The sequence below is a fragment of the Dama dama genome, chromosome 11, assembly GCF_033118175.1.
Source record: "Dama dama isolate Ldn47 chromosome 11, ASM3311817v1, whole genome shotgun sequence".
Taxonomy (NCBI): Eukaryota; Metazoa; Chordata; class Mammalia; order Artiodactyla; family Cervidae; genus Dama; species Dama dama.
Genome location: NC_083691.1, coordinates 59,089,523 through 59,115,559, shown reverse-complemented (window position 1 = coordinate 59,115,559; position 26,037 = coordinate 59,089,523). Strand labels below are relative to the sequence as shown.

Sequence of the window (26,037 nt, the reverse complement as noted above, 5' to 3'; positions counted from 1 at the left end):
TGAACTTGGAATTTGGCATCCTGTTACCATTGCTTAAAAAAGCAAGAGAGCAGGTCGTATAGTCATTCAACAATCATGGTCCCCAACTCTTCACCAGCTACTGTGCTCACCACTAGTGATGGAAAGATGGATGAGGCCCAGCCCTAACCCTCAAATCTTCTGCTGTCTGGTGGGAGAGACAGACTATAAAGAGACACTTCTGGTATCACAGTTAGAAGGACAGAGAGACGCATAGACAGACAGGGAAGAAATGACCTTGGAATCCGGCCACCCCTCGAGGGCTGATGTCTGAGGAGGTAAATCCAGGCCGAAGGCCAGCAGAGCAGGTGGATGAGAAAAACAGTTCAGTGTGTGGGTGATGAAGGAGAGCACAAGGGGCTGGGGGTGGACAGCCAATAGATAAGCTGGACCAGTGGCAGGTCAGCCCCATGCTCTCACATGTCATTCTCCAGAAGTTAGACTTCACATAATGATTATAATAGTAGATACCACGTATAGTTGGATGGCATCATCGACTCAATGGATATGAGTTGGAGCAAACTCCAAGAGATAGTGAAGGACAGGGAAGCCTGGAGAGTTGCAGTCCATGGGGCCACAAAGAGTTGGACACGACTTAGCGACTGAACAGCAGCAATGTGTAGGGTCTTTACTGCAGGGAAGTTCCCATCCTCCATGCTTTTATGTGTTAACCAGCTTTGTGATGCCAAGAGACAGACAAGATTATTCCCATTTTGTAGATAAAGGAAACCGATGCACCTCGAGACACAGAGGGTGGAGCCGGGTTTGAACTCCAGTCTGGGTCTCAGAAACTCCGACTCCATCCCTGGCTTCCTGGTGCAGAACTCAGAAATCTTAGAGCAGAGGAGTGATGGATCAGGGTCTCATTAGGGAAAGATTGCTCCAGAGCCAAGATTGGAGCAAGCACACTGTGAAAGTCCCAATTAGGTGAGAAAGACCTGGGTGGCAGGTTTGGGAGGAAGAAGAACTGTCTCTTTGGCAGGCTGTTCCCCGGAGACTGGGGCATGGGCTGCCTCTGCAGATTTCTGCCCTCAGGAAGGGATGGGGGCTCTGGGAATGCAGCAACCTGGGCTGGGTCTGGATTTCATGCTGCTGCACCTTCTGGCCAGCCGCTCCCTGCAGGGTTTTCATCTTCCTCAGTGATGCGCTGAGCCTGGCTCTGTTCTCAAGGTCAATGTGAAGTGGCTCTTGTCTGGAAACATGTCCTCCAGAAATGACTGACTCTATGTTCTCTTCTCTTGTCTCCTGTCTGAACCATTCCTCTCCCCCTAAATGTGAATGGACAGTTCAGTTTTTAAGGCGATTATCTGGGAGAGGCACAGCCAGGCAAGATCCACATGATGGACTCTCACAGCTCATCCTCTGCAGACTCCCCCTCCCATCCTGGTCCCTTCTGCTCCCTGACAGCTGGTCTCTGTCCCTGCCTCTCTGTGTCCTCCACAAATTTGACCTCTTAACTCTTCAAACTCATGCCACTCCCAGAAGAGTGAAGCTAGATTACCTTTCTGTGCCCTGTGCCTTTTCAGGTCCTTCTGAGGCTTAAAACACACCTCACTGTAGAACAGGATTTCCCCGGTAGCTTAGATGGTAAAGAATCCACTTGCAATACAAGAGACCAGAGTTTGATCTCTGGGTCAGGAAAATCCCCTGGAGAAGGAAATGGCTACCCACTCCAGTATTCTTGCCTGGAGAATCCCATGGACAGAGGAGCCTGGTGGGTTACAGTCCATAGGGTTGCAAAGAGTCAGATATGATTGAGCAACTAACACTTTCAGTATAGAACACCCACTTTTAAAAACTGGGGCATTTGCTGCAGTGATCAATTAATTTGAAGTTTCTACATAATCAGTTAGAAATGCACTCACTGCCTGGCCTCCTCAGTTTGTTCACCTTACCTCTAGATGGAGGCTGTGTTGAGGGGGCATAGTTTAGAGAGAGAACTGGTCCAGGAGTGCTAGTATCCCACCTTTGGCCCTGGTGCCCACCCTGATTACCTCTCAGTGCCTGGAGACCACCCCAGTTTCGCCCCAGGTCAGCAGTTCATAGAGTGTGTGACCTTGCACTTGGAGTCCCCAAGACTCTTTCAGGGGTTCACGAGGTGAGAACTATTTTCATTATAGTACTCACAGATCTTTTTAGCTGCTGACAATTGAACAGGATGATACAGGAGCAGCAGTGAATAAAACAGATCAAAGCAGTGGTACCCAATGGTACTAGCCTTCATAGAATGCTTTGCTGCCAAGTTTAACAGTAACAGGAAAGGGTGCCAGTTCCAAGTATGGATGTCCTTGATGAGGCAGTAAATGATTGGTTTTATTAGATTTCAGTCTTTGAAGTACATGTGTTTTTAAGACCAAACGGGAAATAACATGAAAGCATTTCTGCAAACCAGCCCCCAGTGGAAAAGCACTCTTGTGATTGAGCTGTGAGTGGAACTAGCCCCTTTTGTCATGAAACACAGTTATACTTGGGACAGATGACTAATAGACAGACATACTTAATTTAGACTTGGACATTTGGCAGGTATTTTCTCAAAAGGGAAGTAAGTAAGCCTGTCACTTTTAGGAACATAACCAATAGTATTTATTGCCAGTGACAAAGCTTTCAACCATGAGCTCAGAAGCTCCCCAAACTTAAAAAGTGACGATATCCATGGTGATATATATGATATTTGATACTTTATAATGAAATGCATAGATATTTGAAAGATCTGCATGACTTAATGAGCTGATAGTTTCCAAACGATGCTTATACAGTGTTATAAACTATATATGGGTGAATCATTTTTTTAAAAGTTGAAATATAGTTGATGTACAATTTTGTGTTAGTTTCTGGTGTACATCAAAGTGATTCAGTTATACATACATATACTCTTTTTCAGGGTTGTTTCCATTATATGTTATTACAAGGTATTGAATATGGTTCCCTGTACTATGCAGTAGGTCCTTATTAGTTATCTATTTTATATGCAGTACTATCTATCTGTTAATCTCAAACTCCTAATTTGTCCCTTCCCTACCCATTTTCCCTTTGGTAACCATAAGCTTGCTTTCCATGTTTGTGAGTCTGTTTGTGTTTTACAAATAAGTTCATTTGTCATCATTTTTTAAGACTCCACATATAAATATCATAGATTTGTCTTTTTCTGTCTGACTTTCTTCACTTAGTATGATAATCTCTAGGTCCATCCGTGTTGCTGCAAAATGGCATTTTTCATTCTTTTTTATGGCTGAGTAGTATTCCATTGTATAGATGTACCACATCTTTTTCTGTTTTTCTGTTGATGGACACTCAGGTTGCTTCCATGTCTTGGCTATTGTAAACAGTGCTGCTGTGAACATTGGGGTACATGCATCTTTTCAAATTGGAGTTTTTTCTGACATATGCCCAGGATTGAGATTGCTGGGTCACAAAAACTAAAGCTCTGGTTTTAGTTTTCTAAGGAACCTCCATACTGTTTTGAAACTGGAGAAAACCCATGGAAATTCCCTATTGCTGATTAACTGTGGTCTCAGCCTGTTTCTAGGAAATACATGAGACTCCACAGTGCAGTCTAGATACACACACGCTTCTTGACATTTCCTGCATGCATAAAGCATGTCCTTAAAGACTATGAACACATACCAAGCATTTAAATGTAACTTAGATGTTGTAGGACCACTTGTAATGGATTGATATGGTTTCATGTTTATTTGCCCCCAGCCAGGATCTCATTCTAAATAAACAGGATACCGAACAATGTGTGTGGCGAGGGGGGAGGAGTGTCTGAACTTTACTGGGGTCCAGTTAGTTTCAGGTATTGAAAATTTTGCTTTAAGATATTTTCCTAGATACTGCGGATTTTTATGCAAAGGCAAAAAAATGTCATTTTGTCATATATGTGCCCTCAGATTCCCACGATGCGGTTTTGAGGTTTAACTCTGCTCCTACACGTGGCTATGAGAAGGATGTCGGAAATAAAACCACTCTCCGCATCATTAATTCCCAGGTAAGCTGGGTAGACTTTTCATGGATGTACATTTTACAGGTAAATAGCTTGACTGGGTGAATGAAGAGAAATCACCCAGCTCTCCAGGACCATGATCTCGGGGTTTTGTAATAATAAAGAATTACTGAGAAAAAATGCAGTGACATGGGAATTCATGTGTGCTATGAAGAGGGAAAAAAAAAAGTAAATAAGATCAAAAGGAAAAATCAGAGTAGAGGTAGAAATATATATATGTAGCACACTGAATTCTGTGAACTGTGAAAAAGGAAGTTAAACGGAATAAATCAGGGGTGGAGGGCAGAAAGGCAAAGATACAGAATTTAAGGGGCAGCAGAACACCTCAGAAATTTCACTGTAATTTGAAAATTTTAAAAAGGAAGTTTCTTTTTTGTGTGTTCTTAAGAAGAATGTTTTCCAAAATTCATAACAAAGTTATTCTCAGAACAAACCACAACAATTTCTAGCATTTCAAACTATATGTAAAAAATGGAGTGATGAGAAATTTATAGTGAGTTTCTTACAGAACAAAAGGTATGGTTTCTGCATTGGGCCCTGGGCTCACAGCCTGAGAGAGAGGTGAGAGTCAGGCCCTGCTTCCTGAATTCAGAGACGCCACTGATTGAAGATTCCTCTTCTGTCTGATGACAGCTTTTCAAAAAGGAGAAGATAAGCTCCAGCAAATTAAGACACCTGTCACTGTGAGATACACCCTAACTTCAGAAATACTCAGATGTGAAGAAGAGTGTCTTAAAACTGAGACAAATTAATGCATCATCCCCCCCCCCCACCCCCGCCAACCCAAACTATAGTTTTAAAAAGATGATGGACAGATGAGATTGAAGGGCTCACCCAGGGCCAGAGAGGGCCCCAGTCTCCAGATCTCTGGGCTCCGTTTGTCCTGAGGCTGTTTGTCTCAGGGAGGTACCTGAAGATTCCAGTTCTTCTAGGTCTGCAGGTCGCCCTCAATGACCTGTGAAAGCCACGGAGGAAGAGGCTTTTAGGGTAGCCGAGGAGCCAGAGGCTTCAATCCAGAGCTGATATCTTTAGATGGGTCCATTGCGGGCTCTTTTCTTTAAAAAGGAACACACACACACACACACCCCTTCTCCAGATATTTTCTAAATTTCTACTATGTAAAGCCTGCCTCTCTCCCTCCCCCAGAAAGTCTGAGGAACATTTTGTTCCAATTACTCTTTTAAATTTTCACTTCTTGGGCTTCTGTGGTGACTCAGTGGTAAAAAAAAATCCACCTGCCAATGCAGGAGACACAGGTTTGATCCCTGGTCCAGGAAGATCCCACATGCTGCAGAGCAGCTAAGCCCATGTGCCACAACTACTGAGCCTGCGCTCTAGCACCTGGGAACTGCAACTACTGAGCCCAAATGCCACAACTACTGAAGCCTGCGTGCCCTAGAGCCTGTGCTCTGCAACAAGAGAAGCCACCGCACTGAGAAGCCCGCATATCACAACTAGAGAAAAGCCTGCCCAACAACCAAGACCCAGCACAGCCAAAAATAAATAAGATTATAAAAAACAAGTTTTCACCTTTTAAAAAATACGATTCTGAAGACCTAAGCCCTTGCTTTGCAGTGATTTTTGTATATATTTGCAGATTCTAACCAACCCCAGCTATCACTTCATGGATAGTGCATTGTATAAAGACGTCATCTTGGTGGCCTGGGACCCAGCTCCTTATTCTGCAAATCTTAACCTGGTGAGTATTTCCTTGGGGCCCTGACCCTTGCAGGTCAGGCGGCACCTTTGACTGATACATAACAGGAGGAAGTCAGGGACTGAACTTGGACAGGTGGAATGAAACCGATCATAGGCGCTAATTAAATTCACGTATGCTCATACTGTTTTGACTCCCAGTTGCAGTAGCTCCATGGTGAGCATTAACCCTCTGACGATAGTGTTTTTGTTCTGGAGGACTTAAAAAAACAAAAGGTACGACATCTAGATGCTAGGAATGCCCTAGTCATACCAGAAATTGGACTGCTTACATGCTGAATTTTTCCATTGTAGGATGATTACATCACCTTCCCAGTAGTTAAAAGATATTTTGAAATAAATGGGAAATCCTTGGCAGAACAGGCTAAGCATTGTGACTCCACAGCTCATTATTATTGAAATGGAGCCTGTCACAGGTTTTTCCTGAGTGTGCAGCTCTTTGGCTTCTGCCTCCAAACCTTCTTAATCTTATACAATAGAGGATAAACAAGATTATTCAGTTCAGTTCAGTCGCTGAGTCTTGCCTTTGTGACCCCTAAGGCAGGCATGCTTCCCTGTCCATCACCAACTCCCGGAGCCTACACAAACTCATGTCCATTGCGTCCGTGATGCCATCCAACCATCTCATCCTCTGTCATCCCCTTCTTCTCCCTCCTTCTATCTTTCCCAGCATCAGGGTCTTTTCCAATGAGTTGGTTCTTGGAACCAGGTGGCCAAAGTCATGGAGTTTCAGCTTCAGCATCAGTCCTTCCAATGAATATCCGGGGAAGGCATGGGTTGGCAGCAGCCTGCTGCAGGGTCAGAGGCAATGAGTTCAGCAGTTCATGCATGGAACCTTTTGAAGGAGTTGGCCATTGTCTTCATTACCTCCACAATAGTTTGGCCTCAGGTCCAGCAACAGGGAGGGAACACAGCCCCACCCAGCAACAGAAAATTGGATTAAAGATTTAATGAACATGGTCCCGCCCATCAAACAAGACCCAGTTTCCCCCTCAGACAGGAAGCTTCCATAAGCCTCTTATCCTTCTCTATCAGAGGGCAGACAGAATGAAAACCACAATCACAGTCAGCTAATCAAACTGATCACATTGAGCTAGCTCAATGAAACTATGAGCCATGCCGTGTAGGACCACCCAAGATGGATGGGTCATGGCGGAGAGTTCTGACAAAACATGGTCCACTGGGGAAGGGAATGGCAAACCACTTCAGTATTCTTGCCTTGAGAACCCCATGAGCAGTATGAAAAGGCAAAAAAAACAAGATTATTGCCAGTCAGCAAAATATAAGGGAGTGGGCTTCCCAGGTGGCTCAGGGGTAAAGAATCCACCTGCCAATGCAGAAGATGTGGGTTTGATCCCTAATCCCGGAAGATCCCACGTGCCATGGAGCAACTAAGTCCATGTGCCACAACTACTGAACCTGTGCTCTAGAGCCTGGGAGCCACAACTACTGAGCCCATGTGCTGCAGCTACTGAAGCCCAAGTGACCTAGAGCCTGTGCTCCACCAGAGAAGCCACCTGAATGAGAAGCCCGAGCACCACAACTAGAGAGTAGCCCCTGCTCCCGGCAACTAGAGAAAGCCTGTGCATAACAACAAAGACCCAGCACAGCCAAAAGCAAGTTGTTGTTGCTCAGTCGCTGAGTCATGTCCAACTCTTTGCTACCCCATGAACTGCAGCATGCCAGGCTTCTCTGTCCTTCACCATTTCCCAGAGTTTGCTCAGACTCATTTCTATTGAGTCAGTGGTACCATCCAACCATCTCATTCTCTGCCACCCCATTCTCCTCCTGCCCTCAGTCTTCCCCAGCATCAGGGTCTTTTCCAATGAGTTGGGTCTTTTCCAATGAGTCAGCTCTTTATTTGAAAAAATACATATGTAAGAGAATTACATTCACAGCCTCTGTACTTTGGGGAAGCCTGGCGTGAAAAGCCAGTCTACTTGTTCTGAAAGGGGGCTGGGAAGATGGGTTGCACTTTATCCCCATGAGCAATGCTGTAAGCTGTGCCACTGGCTGTGGACTTGTTCTTTGTGACCCCAGAGGATGCCAGCTTCCTCCGATGAAGATGGGAACAGATTTCAGCCCTACCAGGGGGTAACTTTCCAGGAGAGCTACCCATGGTGGACTGTCCCTCTGGAAGAAGCATTCTGTCACCGTGCATTCTGAGACAGAGGCTGGACACACACCTGGCATGACTATAACTGTTCTCACCCAGGAGTGCACATTAGCATCTCCTGAAGTCTTATCCCGCACATCTCCCAAGCTCTGTTCCCAGGAATCTGGCCGTATCCAGCCTCCACCTGTGATTTTGAGAGAGCTCTCTAGTCGATTCTCACACACACCATCTACCAAGAACCAGTATCAAATGGGTGTTTGCATTTGTCGGCTTCCTTCCAGCCTGAGGTTCTGTGGTTTTAAGTTCTGACAGTTTTCTTGCTGTTTTGGACCCATGAGAGTCTCTGGCTGTGGGCCTTGTTTCCTCCTGCTTTAGAAGCATCCAAGCTCAGGGCATGAGCTGTCTGATTGATGGACGTGGGCAGTGACTGTGCCACTCTCGGGAGGCCAGGCTCTGCTTCTGTTTCATGAGGGTCTGGAGGAGGTGGCAAAGATCCTGAGCTTCTCTCTCACTGTCCCCAGGGTTTGGGGGCCACAGTTCAAATTATTCTTCTCAAAATGTTTAAAACCACAGACCCACATTCAACCAGGGACTGTTATGTAGGATTATAATACAAGCCCAGGCTTCCTTGATGGCTCAGATGGTAAAAAATCTGCATGCAGTGCAGGAGACCCAAGTTTGATCCCTGGGTTGGGATGATCTCCTGGAGGAGGGGATGGCTCCCCACTCCAGTATTCTTGCCTGGAGAATCCCATGGACAGAGGAACCTGGTGGGCTACAGTCCACGGGGTCATGAAGTGTCAGACACCACTGAGTGGAAACAATAGTACCTTTGCCCGAGGCATCTGTTTGAAGGGACGGTCAGCCGGATGAGCCCCTCCCCACACACCTTCCCCAAACCCCACTTCTTGGTGGCACCTGAGATGCTTCTGAAGACTTTTTAAAAATCAACCTTAGTGTGTATGTTTTCATATAATTGTTGTTCAGTCGCTAAGTTGTGTGCAACTCATTGCCACCCAATGGAGTGCATGGGCAAGTTCATCTTCTGATGTCTTATCTTTTTGACTTTTCATGCCCTTCTTGGGGTTCTTGAGGCAAGAATACTGGAGCAGATTGCCATTCCCTCCTCTAGTGGCCCACGTTTTGTCAGAAGTCTCTACTATGACCTATCGGTCTTGGGTGACCTTGCACAGCATGGCTCATAGCTTCATTGAGTTACATAAACCCCTCCACCAAACCCCTCCATGAAGAGGTTTCATGCAATCATTTATGTGTAATCTTTGTACATGTATGTGTTGCTGGGCAGTAGCGAATGCATACAGTCCTGTATTCAGCACCACAACGAAGGAACAGAATCTCCCCGTCATTGCAGAGAGTCCTGTGTGTCACTCATTCACCTCCCAGACCTGGCCCCAAACCCAGGCAACGGCTGACATGTTTCTGCACTAGAGACTAGATTGGGAAAGCATATTTCTGAAATACAGTGATTGAAACCATGGCCATAGGCCATCTGGCCCTGTTTTTTGTTTTTGTTTTTTTTCCCTTCTTTTTATTTTTGTTTTTCTTTGCTTCTTTTTTGTTTGTTTGTTTGCCTCTGTTTTTGTAAATAAAGTTTTTTTGAAGCACAACCACATATTGTACCATCTGTGGCTGCTTTCCATGTAAGTATACACTGGAGCCCAGGAGTTGCAGCAGAGACCCCATGGCCCCAAAGCCTCACCTCTTTTGCTGCCTGTTCCCTTCTAGAAAAGTCTGCTGACCCTGCTCTAGCCCTTCTCCCTCCTTTTACTAAATAAGCACCAGTCCCGCAGGCTGGACCTCAGCCCCTATACTCACTCACCGCTCATTCAGTGTAGAAGTGCCTGCAGAAGGGGCATCCTAACCCCCCCTCCCAACCTGGTCCTCAGCCTCTAAATTCCTGCAACCCCAGCATGGCCCAGTTTCCTTTTCACAGTGTGGACCTCTGCCTTGACTATATGTTTTTTTTTCTTAGTGGTATAAGAAGCCAGATTACAACCTGTTCACACCATATGTTCAGCATCGTCAGAGAAACCCGAACCAGCCATTTTACATTCTTCACCCCAAGTTTATCTGGCAGCTTTGGGACATCATCCAGGAGAACACGAAGGAGAAGATCCAGCCCAACCCACCGTCCTCTGGCTTTATCGGTATGTGGCTATCAGGTTGGGTGACTAGCGGCAGGTGAGGGTTCATGCTAAGTGAATATACATTCGTGCTATATGATAAGAGCATCTAGAGGGTGTCTTTAGAGGGAAGATAGATTCACTGAAAAGAGTGCAAAGACTCTGTTCCAGTTTCTATGGGCAAGTAACAAACTACCCCAACATTCCGAGATCTGAAATGAACTGCTTCATTTTCTCTCGTGATGGAGTGGGTCAGGAAGGGCCCAGTTGGGTGACCCCTTTGTTCCAGACTCTTGGAGTCACTCGCAGGCATTCAGCTGCCCCATGGGGTGACTTTGCTCCCCTGTTGGGCCCAGCTGCTGGGACTCCTGGGGCTGCAGTTCAGCTGGACTGGTGACCATGTGCCTGTGGGTGGTGGTCTCATGGTAATCGGACTCTTGATGGAAGCTCAGGGCTCCTGGCAGGTGTTCCAGTGATAGGAAGTGGGAGCGGGCTTTCTCAGGGCAGAAGCCTGAGGACTCTCTGTGAGTCACAGTCATCAGAGGCACCCCAGACTCAAGGGGTGGAGACCCCAGGGCCGCCCAGGACCACCACCACTCGCGTGCACATTGTTGATGTGGAGCCAGGTCGAGGATGGGAATTCATGGCCACTGGACCACCCCCCGGGGTTTGCAAGGTCACCAGTGGGTCTGGGCTTTGAGTAGCAGGATTCTCGGGCTGAGCTCCAATCTCTCCACCGGAGAGTGGACTTCGTGTAACAAGGGCATCACACTTGGCCTAGTGTATTGTTTGCAGTCAGGTGTTTATCCTCAAATGTGGTCTTAACCCATTTCTTTTCCCATGTTTCAGCCTCTTTCCCTGTTATTGTCTTAGTGGTACCTGAATAGGGTGATATTAAGGAAGATCTTAGCTCCTCTTGGCAGTATGAAAACTGCAGTGGAAACACAGAATAGGAATTTTGTCCATAAAACACTGATAGCAATCTCTACCCTAATATTGATGAATTTACAACCTGCACGCTGACTTGGGCTACACAGGTGGTAACCACAACTAAAGGAACGTTTATGGAAGTGATACAGGCCCAAGAAGCATGCAAAGTGAGGCTTGTGGGTTTAGAGCAGTTTTGAGGTATTATAATAATATGAAATATTTTATGCAGAATTCAAGACAAAATTCATGACCGCATGTTGTTTTCCTTAAGCAGAGCTCCCTCACCCATTTTATGTCATGCCTTTGATGCATTTTGTTTCCAAGGCACTTTCTCAGATTCTAACATTTTTTTAAATATTTATTTATTTATTTTTAGCTGAGCTGGGTCTTCATTGCTGTGTGCAAGTTTTCTCTAGTTGTGAAGAGAACGGATACGTTCTAGTTGCAGCACTCAAGCTGCTCATTCCAGTGGCTTCTCTTGTTGTGGCACATGGGCTTAGTTACCCTGCGGCATGTGGGATCTTCCTGGGCCAGGGATCGAACCTGTGTCTCCTGCATTGACAAGTGGATTCTTAGCCACTGTGCCACCAGGGAAGTCCATGTTGTGTTCTATTTTCCTGTGAGTGAAAGATTACTCTGGGTATTCTGCTAGGAGACACTGCAAAATTCCCAAAGCAAAGGGTGCAGATACGTAATTATATTATAACCACAAGTGGCAGGTTAGATACAGTAATCCCAGCTAACACATAAGGATTCTGGAGCTCCAGTATGAGTGGAACAAACTACAAAGTGTCAGTCTTAGGCACAGACATCTGGGATTAGAATAGGTCAGAAAAACCAGGGTGGACTATGATTTGTCTTTCATGTGGTGTCACGGAATCCTGCTGACCTAGGGAAGAACGTGGAACAGGATGGAATGATGCTGAGATAGCATAATGGGACATGGCCATCCGATCAAGTCTCCCTGGGAATTCCTGTGGCGGAAATCTGATCACAGCAAGAGCTTGGGAGCACAGTGGGGGCTTTCAGACACACTTAACCACCGATGCAAAGTTTGAAAGTTTTCTCTGACATAGTCGTAGCTGGGGAACATTTCCTGTGTGTTTTTGCTGTTGAAAGAAATCCTGCCACTTGTGGCCAGCTTCCTTTCACAACTATGTGCTGAGCGTTTAGAGTTTTCAGGGACATTGCTTGCCTGTGTGGCTTCTTTTCCAGGATGAGGGGACTGCAGTTGGGGGTAATTTCAGGAGTTGGGGCTGGGCTGAACGACAGTCCTCTGATGTCGCTGACTTTCCAGTCGCAGGCATGTCACTTGCTCCTGTGAATGTCCTCATGCTCCTGGGAGAAAGGAGTCATAGCAACACCTTTTTATGGGGCCAGTTCACACCTGTGGTCATTTTCTAGCTCTGTCCTGTCCAGGCTGGCAGCTCTTAGACCCTGGTGTCTGCTCAAGTGTAAGTTAATTAGGATTAAACAGGAGGAAAATCTCTCCCTCGGTGCTTGAGCCCCATTTCAGGCTCTTAAAGTCTCGTGCTCCCAGTGGCTATGGCCCTGGGCAGTGTGGATAGACTGTCTTCACCACAGGGAAAGTTACGAAGGACAGCAGGAGGAAAAGGAACTTTTGGAGGAGCAACTGTTCCTACTGGACATTGTGCTCTGTGGGCGGGGACCTCTCTGATGGAAGACATTTGATGTTATCCATCATATTGATGAACTGCTACTACATCCTGGGTCAATTCTAATACATACTATCATTTATTCTATACGTGAACATGCAGACTTTTCTTCCCTTTAAACTATTTCCTTAAGAATTTATCTTAAGGAATGTATATGAGTGTATATATGAGTATATGACGTATATATGAGTGTATATGAGTGTATATGGTGTATATGAGTGCTGAGGAGAGGGTGTGGTGTGTTGATCACTGTTGGAAGTGCCAACTAACTGCTTTTTCCCTGACTTCTGACTAAAGGCTGTATTTGTGCTTCCAGGTCAGAGAAGGACATCCTTATGTGCATCAGAGATGTACTCTGTGTACCATCCCCTTGTCCAGGGCAGCAGCAAAGAGATGCTTACCCCTTGTGCATGGCACATGTGTTTTTTTTTTAAAGAGTAGAATTTTGTTTTAGCTGTACATATACGTGTATCTGGGCTTCCCCGGTGGCTCAGTGGTAAAGAATCTGCCTGTCAATGCAGGAGACCTGGGTTTGATCCCTGGGTCAGGAAGATCCCCTAGAGAAGGAAATGGCAACCCACTCCAGTATTCTTGTCCATGGGAAATCCCATGGACAGAGGAGCCTGGTGGGCTACAGTCCATGGGGTAACAAAGAGTCAGACATGACTGAGGGACAAAAGAGCAACATACATGTATCCCCTCCCTCTTGGTTCTTCCTCCCACCTGCTCTCCATCCCACTGCTCTTGGTCATCACAGAGCACCAACCTGAGCTTTTTGTGCTCTATGTTTTTTTTTTTAATTAAAAGGAAGTAACGTAGGACTTCCCTGGTGGTCCAGTGATGAAGACTTTGCCTTCCAATGCAAGGGGCATGCTTTCAACCCCTGGTCAGGAGCTAAAATCCCACATGCCAGGTGTCCAAAAAAAAACATAAAACAGAAGCAATATTGTAACAAATTCAATAAAGACTTTAAAAATGGTCCACATTAAAAAAAATCTTTTTTTATAAAAAGAAGTAGCATACATCCAGGTAATTTGGATGCTCCACAGGACCCGTTTCTTTGGAACATTTGTTCCACAGTGTCAGGACCCTTCCCCTCAGTCCACTGGGAGGCACTTGTTTGCATGGCAAGAACATCTCTCTTTTTCATCCCTGTCTGGATGCTGGGGGCCTTCTCTCATTACCTGGTACTGGGAGGTGGTTCTGGCAGCACTGAGGCCTGGCTGAGGATGGAGAGTCATTTCCTAGGAATTCCATGGTTTCCACATTGCCTTCATACACACTGATAGTTTTGTGGGAGGTGTGTGAGTTCATCCAGAGTCCTGAAGCCTGGCTGGATGGTTCTGCCATTTGATGTAGGAGGTCCTCCAGCTTCAGCCCCGGGGGCTCCGGGCTGAGCATCGTCAGGCAGACTGGCCTGGTGCACCAGCCTGACCAGCACTGATAGGGCACTTGCTTTAGCCTATGGTCGACAACGCTTTCATTGTACAAACCACCAACACCCCCTCACACCTTTTGAAAAGGCAGCCTCAATTGTTTATAGCATAAGTACTATTTGTAGACTTCACAGATGCAAACGCTGTAATTTCAGGCTATTGAATATACAGGCAAGAATAATATGCTTAAAAACAAGTCATAACTTCATTTCTTTTCCACTTTATTTTGCATTCAGGACTCTAATTTTCCAATATATCATCCAAACTCAGATGGTAACACAAAATAATAACACGTTAACTCAAAATAATAAGCCGCTTAACATCTCTATACATGACTGTGTAAAACCAATCATTATTATGTTGATGAGGAACAACTTTTTACATTTCCCTGTAAACAGTGAATTCTGAATGTAGTTACCATCAAATAATACAATATAAATGGGCTAAAAAATTGATTTTCAAGTATTATTCATGCATTACATGATTTTACTCAATATAGTAGATGCTTGGTAAATTACTATTTTATTACATGAAATGCAAATTTCCAAACCACTTTTTTTTTTTACCATTTAAGTAACTCATTTTGTTGAGCTGCTATTGTGAATATTGTCTTTGACTTTTTTTTTAATTAATTTTTATTGGAGTACAGTTGCTTTACAGCCTTAGTTTCTACCAAACAACAAAGTGAATCAGCTATACATATACATACGTCCCCTCTTTTTTGGATTTCCTTCCCATTTTCTTCCCATTCACCACAGTTCCCTGTGTTACACAGTAGGTTCTCATTAGTTATCGATTTTATAAATAGTATCAATAGTACATGTATTCCAATTTCCCAATTCATCTCATCCCCATAGAAACCACATTTTAATTACAGATATCTTCTGGAAATGTCACTTAAAATGTCATTTTTCCTCCTTCAGTAATCTTAAGTACAATTTTCATAATTTTCCATCTTATGATGAATTTATGGAGAAACCACAGAATAACTACTACATTTCCATTAGACCAGTACATTCAATACCCTTAACTTTTTACCCTCACCTCTCATTCAGAAACATGTTTTGCAGGGTTTATTGGATAGTCTCAGAAATTTCTCTTTTACCTGACATGTGAATTATGTTCAAGTGTTACCTGAAATTGATGAGAGCCTGTATTTTTTCCATCACTTGCATTAGGTTCTATTGATGTCCATAGCTTATTTTGCCCTATGTTAAAAAGATACATTCATCAAGGAGAAAATTCTATTATTGTTAACAATTTGGAGTATCATTTTAATATTTTGCCAGGTGCAAAGTAAGATAATTTGGTGTGATCACAATTAAAGTCTAAATGATTAAGTTCTGTTAGACTCTAACATATCAAACACATCTATGTATCTGCAAAGTAAAGGTTTGGGTTTCTTTTTCTTTTTTGGTTGCACTGAGCTGGGTCTTTGTTGCAGAGTATGGGCTCTCTAGCTGTGGAGTGGGCTTAGTTGCTTATGCGGGCTCTTAGTTCCCCACGCAGGTGCTGAACCAGCGTCCCCTGCATTAGAAGGCAGATTATCAACCACTGGACACCAGAGAAGCCCCAAAAGTAGAGTTTTTATCGGAGACCTTGTTTATTCAGAATTTGTGGTCATCTGAACATAACATGCAAACATGCAGGTGGAAGTTTGCTTTTTATCCAGGTTTTGGAAAAATAAATAAGTGTACATACTGCTTGTTAAGCTGAGTCATAGACGATGACATTTTATTAAGACCAGTGGAAATGCTTTTTAATTGGTTAGATAATTATATTGAATTATACAATATTTTAAAACCTGTAATTTGGCAAATGAATGGCTCTTGAGTCATAATTGCCCAGAAAAATTTGCACTTTTTTTTTATTCAAGTGAATCCCTACTCATTTGTAAAACCTGGCCAAAAAACTTAACATGAATTATGTTAAAAGATTTTTAGGAACTGGCTGCATGCCCATTTGATTGGTTTGGAAAAATACATTAAAAAGTGTCTAAATATTGACCCACTTGTCAAAAAGTCTGGCTCCACACTGAAAGCAGTAAAGTTTTATTAGTGCTGAAAGCAGTTCCTTTTGAATAGTCCATAAACGAAATTATGTAACATAAAAGTTCCTTAAGTGATTTTTCTAAAAATTCTTTACTGAATAAGATAGCATGAGATGATTTGTATTCATTTTTGCTCTGGGGGTAATCCTGAGCAGTCCTAAGAAAGGAAATGAAAAAAAAATTTTTAGTGTAGCCAGATGTGAATTCCCCGTATGGGTCTGGCTTGGGGGAATGATGAGGAACAGTGTGATGCTGTGAGTTTATGCACACAGGGTGTCTGTGCAGACAGGCTGCAGCCCCGCTGGCCTGCCTGCTGGCCACCAGGGCCCTCTGCCTGCAGGGCTGACCCTTGGCTGGCTTCTGGGAGCCTGGGTTTGGGGAGACCCTCCCTGCTGACAGGGTGGGTCACTGTGCCCAGATGCTCCTGCAGCAGTGGGGCCTCTTCCCAGCACCTGCCTCCTTCTGGAGTCTGGACGGTCTAAGCCAGGTTTGTAGTAAATCACTGACTCTGCTGGATCCTGTAGGTCCCTCTGGCAAGTCATCAAACCCGGAGGCAGGCTGGGGAACTCAGACCCAGTCCCTCATCAGCATAACACAGAGAAAATGTCTGCGGACCACGTGTTGTTGGTGTTGACGTCACCATGGTGATAGAGTAGCATCACCGCAGGTCAGAAGAGATGCTGCTGGCAGTGCAGGCATTTGTCTCAGTCCATAGTGAAGACACTGTCTTCAAGTCATCCTCAGGATGGTAGGTCATGGGCCTGCCACCTGGTTGTTTTTTTTTTAATGTAAACATTCGTTCTTTGGTTTACTTTTTTTTTAAGGTTTATGTATTTATTTTTTGGCTGTGTTGGGTCTTCATTGCTGCACTCAGGCTTTTTCTAGTTGCAACGAGAAGGAGCTAGTCTCTAGTTGTGGCATTCGGGCTTCTCATTGCGGCGGCCTCTCTTGTTGCGGCTCATAGGCTTTAGTTGTGGCGCACAGGCTTAGTTGCCCCACGGTATGTGGGATCTTCCTGGACCAGGAATCGAACCTGTGTCCCCTACATTGGCAGGCAGATTCTTAACCACTGGACCACCAGGGTAACCCCTACTTTTTTTTTCTTAAATAAACTTTTTATAAGTCCCAGTCCTCAGCCTGTGCCCAGTTTAATACAGAGTGAGTTTAACTGAAGAGGTTTCCAACAGTGCCTATCGGCCTGGTCCCTCCCTGTGTGGTCCCAACCCCACCTCCTGCAGTCTTTCCCCCTCACACCCCATCTCCCAACTCGAGCCCCCAGCTGTGCCAGGGCACACACTCCAGACATCGTGGTCTACCCACTTCCTCTTTGCAACACATGCAGAAGTTTCATTTCAGGATTTTGTGTGTGGCTAAGTACTCTGAACTCCTGGGAAAAGTGATGTACAGATTTAACCACGTTTAATAATGATGTTCAGTATTTATTATATGGCAGAGTTTAAATTTAAACTCAAATTTATGTGTAATATCAGCTTGGTAAATTAAAAAGCAGAGTATACATATGCTAAATAAAATGACCAAGATGTCTGAAAAAATTTTAAATAATTAAAAATATTCTCCACTTTGTTTTCTAAATCTTGTCCACCCTTCACATGTACCCTACAAGTTGCAAACTGATTTTTCCCTCCCTTTGAAGGTGTTGCCCTAACAATTTGATGTCAGCACTACAACTGACTATAATTTAAACACTTGGGGCAGAATCAGCTCTAACTTAAATTTTAGAATGCTCTGGACCAAGGCTTATGGTTACAGGAACTCATAAGTTCATATGTGTGTGTGTGTTAATCATTCAGTCATGTCCAGCTCTTTTGTGACCCCATGGACTACAGCCTGCCAGGCTCCTCTGTCCATGGAATTCTCCAGGCAAGAATACTGCAGTGGGTTGCTATTCCTTTCTCCAGGGGATCTTCCAGACCCAGGGATTGAACCTGGGTCTCCTGCATTGCAGGAGGATTGTTTACCACCTGAGCTACCAGGGAAGCAAGTTCATACAAGAACACAAAATGAGATGCAAAAACCAGGAGGAAGAAAGCAGATAACTCAAGATAAGGACCCCACTTCCTAAACCTCTGTTGGCCTTCAGTTGGGATGGCCATGAAATGCCTAGCAAATTTCTGTATTTCTGAAGCTCTAAGAGTATAAAATATATTTATATATGAAGGCACTGGTCCTTGGTTCTTTCTGGCTCTACCTGGATCTGGGTCACATTGGGGGGGCTCGTGGAAGGGGAGGGGAAGAGGGAGCCAGCAGAGCTGGGAGGAAGGAGGGGGACTGAGCTGGACTTGATGTTTCCACATAGCTCTTGAGAACAGCTTGACTTCCTAGAACCCGACCTGAAGAATCTCTGCGTCTCCTGTGAGGAGCAGCGTTTACTCGCAGCCGCAAGCAGCTTCGTGGCTGTCAAGGCACGTCCTGATCTCCTCTGAACAGGACACCGGGTCCTCTCTGTCATCCGGTCTCCCCTCCCCTTACCCCCAAGTGGTGCCTACAGATTCAGCCCTCACCTCCCCCAGGAACCTTTCTCTGCATCCCCAAGCCCTTCCCGCTGCTCCCCCAGGCCCTCGTGCTGGACTTTCCCCAGTTGTGAGCATTTTCATGCTGCAATTACAGTTGATTACTTAGAAATATGCTTATCCTCTGCAGACCAGCCTTGTCTGTAACAGGAACTCACTGTGTGATTTCATGTCTTTTTCATAACAAGGATTATCCTTTCCTAAGAGGGAGAAGAAAATGGCAACCTACTCCAGTATTCTTGCCTAGAGAATCCCATGGACCGAGGAGCCTGGCAGGCTACAGTCCATAAGGTCGCAGAGTCAGACACGACTGAGCGACTTAGCACACACACATACATAATTTTAAGTTTAAAAGGTGTTAATACATCACTTTTCGGCCTTTCAGCTAAGATCAAGTGTAAAGAGTGTTAACAGAGGTGGTAGGGAAAATAGCAGAGCTCAGAAAATAATGCTCTTTAGCATAGATCCAGATGAGACTTCCTCTATGATGATGCAGTTTTATAGCTATTTGAAATATTAAAAATAAAAAAGAAATCAAAGAAACTTTAATATGGATAGTTCCAGTGAGAAAAACACTTTTAATAGGAATCTTGAACTCTGTATCTCCATCTCTTTCCTTTTAATGATTTTATAATAATTTTTTTTTAACGTTACACACATTTCTTTGTCACATCACAGTCCTCCTGTTGTAAATCAGGTAGACCTGGGTGTGGAATGAGATAGTATATCCAGACTTGGGGATATAGGTCTGGCCCCAATTGTCCTCTGCTTAAGTTTGATTGCTTGGTCTTTTCTTCTCTCATTCCTGGGTCCCCAGTGGTCAGCTGGATGGGTGACTGTGTAATAGCATTGTTTCTTAGCATGGCCCTGGTCCACAAACCTCACACGCCACTCACTGGAAGCTAGAGTCACAAGGTAAAGCCGACAAGGCAGGGGACACAGAGCAGGTATTTCCTGCCCCGATTGTGACCCTCCACCCCATCTAAAGATGTCCGCCCCCCCATTACTTCTCCTTAAGAAAGTAGGTCATATAGGACTCAGGGAACTCAAACTCTGTGACAACCTAGAGGGGTGGAATGGGAAGGAAGGTGGGAGAGAGGTTCAAGAGGGAGGGGACATATATATACTTATGGCTGACTCATGCTGATGTTGAGCAGAAACCAACACAATTCTGTGAAGCAAATTATCCTTCATTTAAAAAATAAATTTAAAATTTAAAAAAAGAAAGTAGGTCATATAGTCATTCAACAAATATGGATCCTTAACTCTCCACCAGTCCTGTGCATGCCACTAATGACAAGAAGATGGATAAGTGACCCAGCCCTCACCCTCAAATCCTCTGCTCTCTGGTGGGAAAGAGACTCTAAGCAGACATATGGTTAGGACAGAGAGACACGTAGACAAGGAAGAAGTGACGGTGGAATCTGCCACCCTTGAGGACTGATGCCTCCCTCTCCCCGAGTTGCTCACGGCTCTGCTTCCCCCTCCCCCACCAGGCATCCTGCTGATGATGAACCTGTGTGGCGAGGTGCACGTGTATGAATACGTCCCGTCAGTGCGGCAGACAGACCTGTGTCACTACCACGAGCCCTACCATGACGCCGCCTGCACACTGGGTGCCTACCACCCGCTGCTCTACGAGAAGCTGCTGGTACAGCGGCTCAACGTGGGCACCCAGGGCGACCTGCATCGCAAAGGCAAGGTCGTGCTGCCCGGGTTGCAGGCTGTGCGCTGCCCACCAGGTGCCTGAGGGCCTGGCCGGGCTCTGCATCCCGGAGATGCTGGAAGGCACCCTGGAGGCCGCGTGACCTCAGGTCTGTAGGTGTGACTTTGTGCTGACCAGGGGGATCCTTCCCTTTCTAAGCCATTGAGTGTGTCTGACTGTTCAGAACATAGAAATGGAATTCAAAGAAACAGACTCCAGAAAGATACAAAAGAAAAATTTTCAAGGATAGCTAGAAAAAAAAAATAATAATGTGTAAGAAATGGGTAAATAGCTCCAGAATGTTGGTCTTTCCTTTCAGCTGACACACCTGATGGATGACGTGGTTTGTACCTGGTAGCACCCTCGCTTCAGGGCAGTACCTGTCACATCTGCTGTGTCATTTGTATGTCATGTGTCGTTAAAGAGCCCAGACTTGATCACGAACGTCTGGATTATCACTCAGACCTATCTATAGGAACAGCAGACCCCACAGGCTATCCTGTGAGGTGTTTTCTCCACCTCTGCTCCCAGCTGCCACCGAAGGCTTTGCAGTTTGTGCATCAGGACACGTTTCTAAAACCGTGAAGCACCCTTCCTGGATAGTCCAAGAAGAAGCCAGCCCCAGATGGCACCCAGGGGAGGCACTCTGCGCTCCTGCAGTGCGTGTTTCCTTGCTTGACTAGAATCCCCAGGCGCGCAGGAACCTTGCCGGCAGGTGCACATAGAATGGGGCAGCAGGTAGCCGTGGGCAGGACGCCCCAGGCCCCGGCTTTTCTGGCCTCCACACCCGCCAGCCCTCCACACAGCCTGCGTGTCTACAGGCACTGACAATCAGGACGTCCTCATGGTGGTGGTGGGCGGGGTGTCCTTCCAGCCAAGAGCTTTCCCCCTGTGCTTCTAGAGCCGCACACCTGCCTTTTCCATGTGTTTTCCTCACAGGTTCATATCATCTGCTGGGATCCTGACGGTGATACACTGACTTCCGCTACTTCTTCCTACAGTCAGATGGTTAGGAATCCCACCATCACCTTCACAGATCTGTTGTACGTCAGTAACATAACAAAGCCATATAATTAAATACATTTGCGTGAAAGCACTGCTCTTTAACAACAACAACAAAAAAAGTATATGATTCAGAGGGAAAGACAGTGAGAGGGGAGAGTCAGCCCAGTGTGTTAGCTGTAGCAGCTCATTTTGTTGTAATCTCAATTTTTGTCACAAAAGCATCAAAAAAAATTTTTTTTCCATACATGTAGTAAAACAGAAACATTATGGAATACCTTAGTTCAACGTACAATTTGAATCTATACCCAACACCTATCTCAGCGGTCCAGTTACAACTTCTTGGCCAGAACAGTCACAGCTTCATTAAATGTGTTCTTCTCCACAAGTGTGTGAACATCAGGAAAGTTTAGTACAGAAGGTTTTTTTGTTTCAGGATTTTTTTTTTTTTTTCCTGAGCAAGAATGGTTGACAGAAACTGGCCTCTCTGGTCAGTCTACTCAGCAGAAATTGGGCCAGGTCCCGGACATCTCCTGTGGCTTATTGCCACAGTGAATTTGGGGTCATTGAAAAGTTTTGATTGTGACAATATCCACTATAAGCCTACTGTGAGAGCCTCGCTTCCAGATTTATGATAAGGGATGGATAATTCTGTCCAGCCTGCCAACTAATATCCAAGCAGACATGAGCAGGCCACTTTTCTCCCTCATTTCCTGAAGGGACACAGCGCTATGCAGTGTCCAGTGAGTCCCGACTCTGGGAAGTGGCTGGTGCAGGGTGACCAGTCCAGTCACCCAGGGCCCTGCCCAGACCTGCAGGCTCTGACCTCAGGTGCCCATGACACTGAAGTTTCTTCACTCACTTTCCTACTGGGTTCCCCTCTGGGCCCCCTTGTGTCCAGAACAGCCCCTTCTGCTGGCATGAGTTACTGGGCAGAAGGAAATTTGCTGGCGGGTCAGCATAGATATAAGTTCAGAAGGCCCAGAAAACACTTCAAAGGCCTCCAAATATACTTTGTTGTAACCGATGCACTTTTAAAATGTACTTTTAGCTCACAGAGATTATAAGAAAGACTGAAGAAGATAAAGAAAATGTAATTAAAGATTTTGGATTAATTATGGCCTTAAAGACTCTTGGGAACCAGGGTCTGTTAAAAACAACGTGGTACAAGTATTCATACATTGCAGGCTGGGCATTCTTCTGCTTAAGAGTTTAAGTTGTTTAGTTCCTTGAAACTATTAGGCAGTTATAGTTGATGTGTTGACTCTTCACGTCTGCAGACAGTGATTAAGCCCTCGAAATACACACATTGCAATAAGCAGCCAGCCTCTCCATGAAGGAATTAAAGGAAATGGTGCCCGCTGCATTGCTTTCAGACTTCACCTCTTCCAGACCTTCCACCCTTGCTACAAAGAGATACTCCATAAACTGAGGCCGTTAGGTGATCCTTTCTTCTCTCTCAGGACTGAAGAAGGTCACTCTGCGTCACTTCTTCAGGTAACTTCACTCCACCTTTTGTTGTTGCTGTTGTCACACTGAAATGTTGACTAGAAATGACAGCTCACTCACGTCCAGGTCCCAGGTCCTCCCCTTGAGGCTGTCCAGCCCTTCCCCAGGTATGAAGGGAGGGTCTAATATGTAGAGCATCCTCACTGTCCCCAGGGATGCCATTGCTGGCCCTTTGCATCACTTTAAGGGCAAAGGGCCCACAGGTGGACAGGAAGGAGGTACATAAGTACCCTCCTCTGATAGGGCTGGCGAGGGACTTTGGTTCAACTTTGGTCCCAGGGTCTGTCATTGTCCACAGTATGCAGGCCTCAGGGAACCCCAGCCCCACCCTCCCACATGTCCCACACCCTCCTTTAATCAACCCTGGGCTCCCCAGTAATCGTCATCACAGTAGCTGTAGCATCTAGACAAAGCCATGCTGAAGTAATGATCAGCCTTCTCAAAGCTGGGAAATGAAAGTAAGTGTTTAAAGCCACCTGGGGTCACTCTGTTACATGACCATGAGCCAGTTCCTTCTGGTGGAACAGATTAATTCCTGATGTTGTGGGCTGTCCCCTAGGGGCAGGAACACTCACAGCCACAGAATTAATTAGGTCCAGTCTGGCCGTGTGGAGTGGGGTCAGGACACGTGAGGGATGGTAGGTGATGGAGGATTTTATGTGCACAGATGATGTCATGATGAAAGCACTCTCTCCAGCCTTTCTCTTAGAGATCAAGGCACTGTGCGTGGTTGAGGCTGGTGGCCAAAGTGACCCAGTCCCACTGCTGCTTAACTATGGGGAGAGGCAGAGCCAGGAGGTAGGGTGATGACCAAGAAACACGTGGCTGAGTGCACAGGCCACATAGTGTGTGAATATATTCAACCAGATTCCCTGTGTCGACTTCTCACTTTCTGATTGTTTAGGACTCTTACCCAGAGGTTCCACAGCCAATGAGGGCATGTATGTAAAAATTCAGTGCTTAGGGAAAGTGTGCCTGAGTTCACATTTGTGTGTTATGCTCCGGATATTTCCATCATGAAATTATTCTGCATGTGTCTGTGTGTCTGTCTCTCAGGCATTATTTATACCACTGGTAAATGAAAGATATTAATCTATTGAGGGAATAAATTATAAGTTCTGATTCTTGCTTTATTAAGTAGCTGAAGCCTTTTAGTAAGAAGAAATCCAGAAAATTTCTCTATGAGCTCAGGCTAATAGAATTTAAGGAATGAAAGATACTGATATAGTTCTGATTCTTGTTATAACAAGTGTGCATGTAGATATAGTTATATAATTGTATATATACGTATCTACACACATGGTTGCTTTTAAACTGTTTTTTTTTCATCAAACTTTATTCCTAAAACTTTGACAATAAATTTTTTTAATTATGCAAACACCAGTTTTTTAAGAAAAGTAAGCAAATGTTATATGTCTTTCTGTGAAATAAAAAAATCCAGTTTTCCCATGCACTCATATTTCACACCTTCTGGCTACATTAAAAAATATGGCAGAAATATTTACAAGGTGCTCTGAGGGTAGAACTACAACCTAAAGGTTATGTCCTCATCAGAAACCTAATTGAAGTCTGATCTTTGATGGGAAGTTGATCTAGAATTCATGGTTTTTGCAAGATTAGGGGAAGAAATGCTTATTTGGTTCTATGGGAAATAGTCTCCTAGCTTAGGTTTCACACAAATTAACTGCATCAGAACTGTTAAAACCTAACATTTATGACACCACACATCGTGTTATATTCTAGATAAAAATCCTTGTGAAATTTTTCTTGGAAAAAAAATCCTTGAAAACCAGTCAACTTTTTTAACAGCTTTGGGAATTTTTTTGTATGATACTTTTTAAAATGAAATGTGTACTCTTCAAAATGAATTAAGGCTTGAGGTTTTCCAGGAGTCACCTTTTAAACGTGTTTGTACACAGTTTAACACTTTGATATTTTCTAGTTTGGTTTTGTATATTTTTATGTGTACACAATGTACAGACTTTTTTCCCTGTAAATAAAACATGTTTTCATTTGTCTAGATGCGTCTCTGTTTTAATTTGTAGAATAATAAATGAGGGGCAAAATCATGAGGTGTCTCAAGAAAAAAAAAATGGCACAGAGCCAAGATCTAATGGGAAGATTGTAAAAGGAGTAAGAACAGCAAGACTTCCCTCTCTGAACCTGGACACACCCGGCCTGAAACAGAGGTAGAGCCAGTGGTCCTCGCCAGAGGGTTACCTGCCAGACCAGGAGAATGGGCGTGGCCATTCAGGGGAGTGACAGCCCTAGGCACTCCATGCCATGCTCAGGAGACCCCAAGTGCACAGAATCTGGCAGAAGGGAAGCCCTCCAGCTCAAAAGGCAAAATTAGGCAGATGGGTCCTAATGTTACTTATAGGCCAGCACGTTGATTACTTTATTGTCACCAGTGTGACAGAGCTTTTAGTATTAAAGACTACAAATAAGGACTTCCCAGGTGACTCAGTGGTAAAGAACCTGTCTGCCAATGCAGGAAACATAGGAGATGCAGGTTCGATCCCTGGGTTGGGAAGATTCCCTGGAGGAGGGCATGGCAATCCACTCCAGTATTCTTGCCTGGAGAATCCCATGGACACAGGAGCCTGGCGGGCTATGGTCCATGGGGTTGCAAAGAGTTAGACACAGCTAAGCAACTTAGGATGTATGGACACATGACAAATGAATGATTAGAGGGAGGCCTAGAGACACTGCAGTCACCTTACCCACTACTATGTCACCTTATCCTTAGTGTCTTTGTCCTTTCTTCATGAAGGGAAATTGGTTAGGAAGGAAATTCCCAGAGATTTTCTGGTTAGAATGTGAAGGAATCCTGGAGGGGAATTGTCCAGGGCTGGCTGTGAGGACTGACATGAGCAGCCAGGGGGCCCTGAATTCCCTCTGAGTGATGTGCTGAGTCACAGGGGACCCACACTGTAGCTCACCATCAGTTTTCTTCCCCCACAAGATGCAAGATGCCAGCTTCCAGGTCATCGAAATGCAGGCCCAATTCGGGAAGATTAGAGCTGGGGCCCTGCAAGGATGCTGAGATGAGGCGGCCCGGGACAAAGATGAGGCCGAAGAGCAGAGAGCAGGAGGCCAACTCCACCTGCCTCAGGCTAGAGGTGCCGGCGGAGACAGCCCTGGGCGCTCCGTGCTGTGCTTACAAAACCCCAGGTGTACAGAATCTGGCAGAAGGGAAGC

At 45.1% G+C, this 26,037-nt stretch overlaps 1 protein-coding gene across 11 annotated transcripts in view; it reads left to right on the top strand.

The window, feature by feature from the left end:
• The window catches only part of ST6GAL2 (ST6 beta-galactoside alpha-2,6-sialyltransferase 2), a 56,315-nt gene extending 31,459 nt beyond the window's left edge, over window positions 1–24,856 (top strand). For 8 of the 11 annotated variants that reach the window (XM_061155345.1, XM_061155342.1, XM_061155340.1 and 5 more), the window contains 4 exons: window positions 3,909–4,006; window positions 5,619–5,720; window positions 9,847–10,021; window positions 20,117–24,856. In XM_061155345.1, the coding sequence (XP_061011328.1) occupies window positions 3,909–4,006; window positions 5,619–5,720; window positions 9,847–10,021; window positions 20,117–20,370 (629 nt within the window). In that variant the 3' untranslated portion in view covers window positions 20,371–24,856. The remainder of the gene's footprint in view (window positions 1–3,908; window positions 4,007–5,618; window positions 5,721–9,846; window positions 10,022–20,116) is intronic. The other 3 variants (XR_009694743.1, XR_009694741.1, XR_009694742.1) reach the window with 3 other exon arrangements.
• The last annotated feature ends 1,181 nt before the right edge of the window (window positions 24,857–26,037 follow it).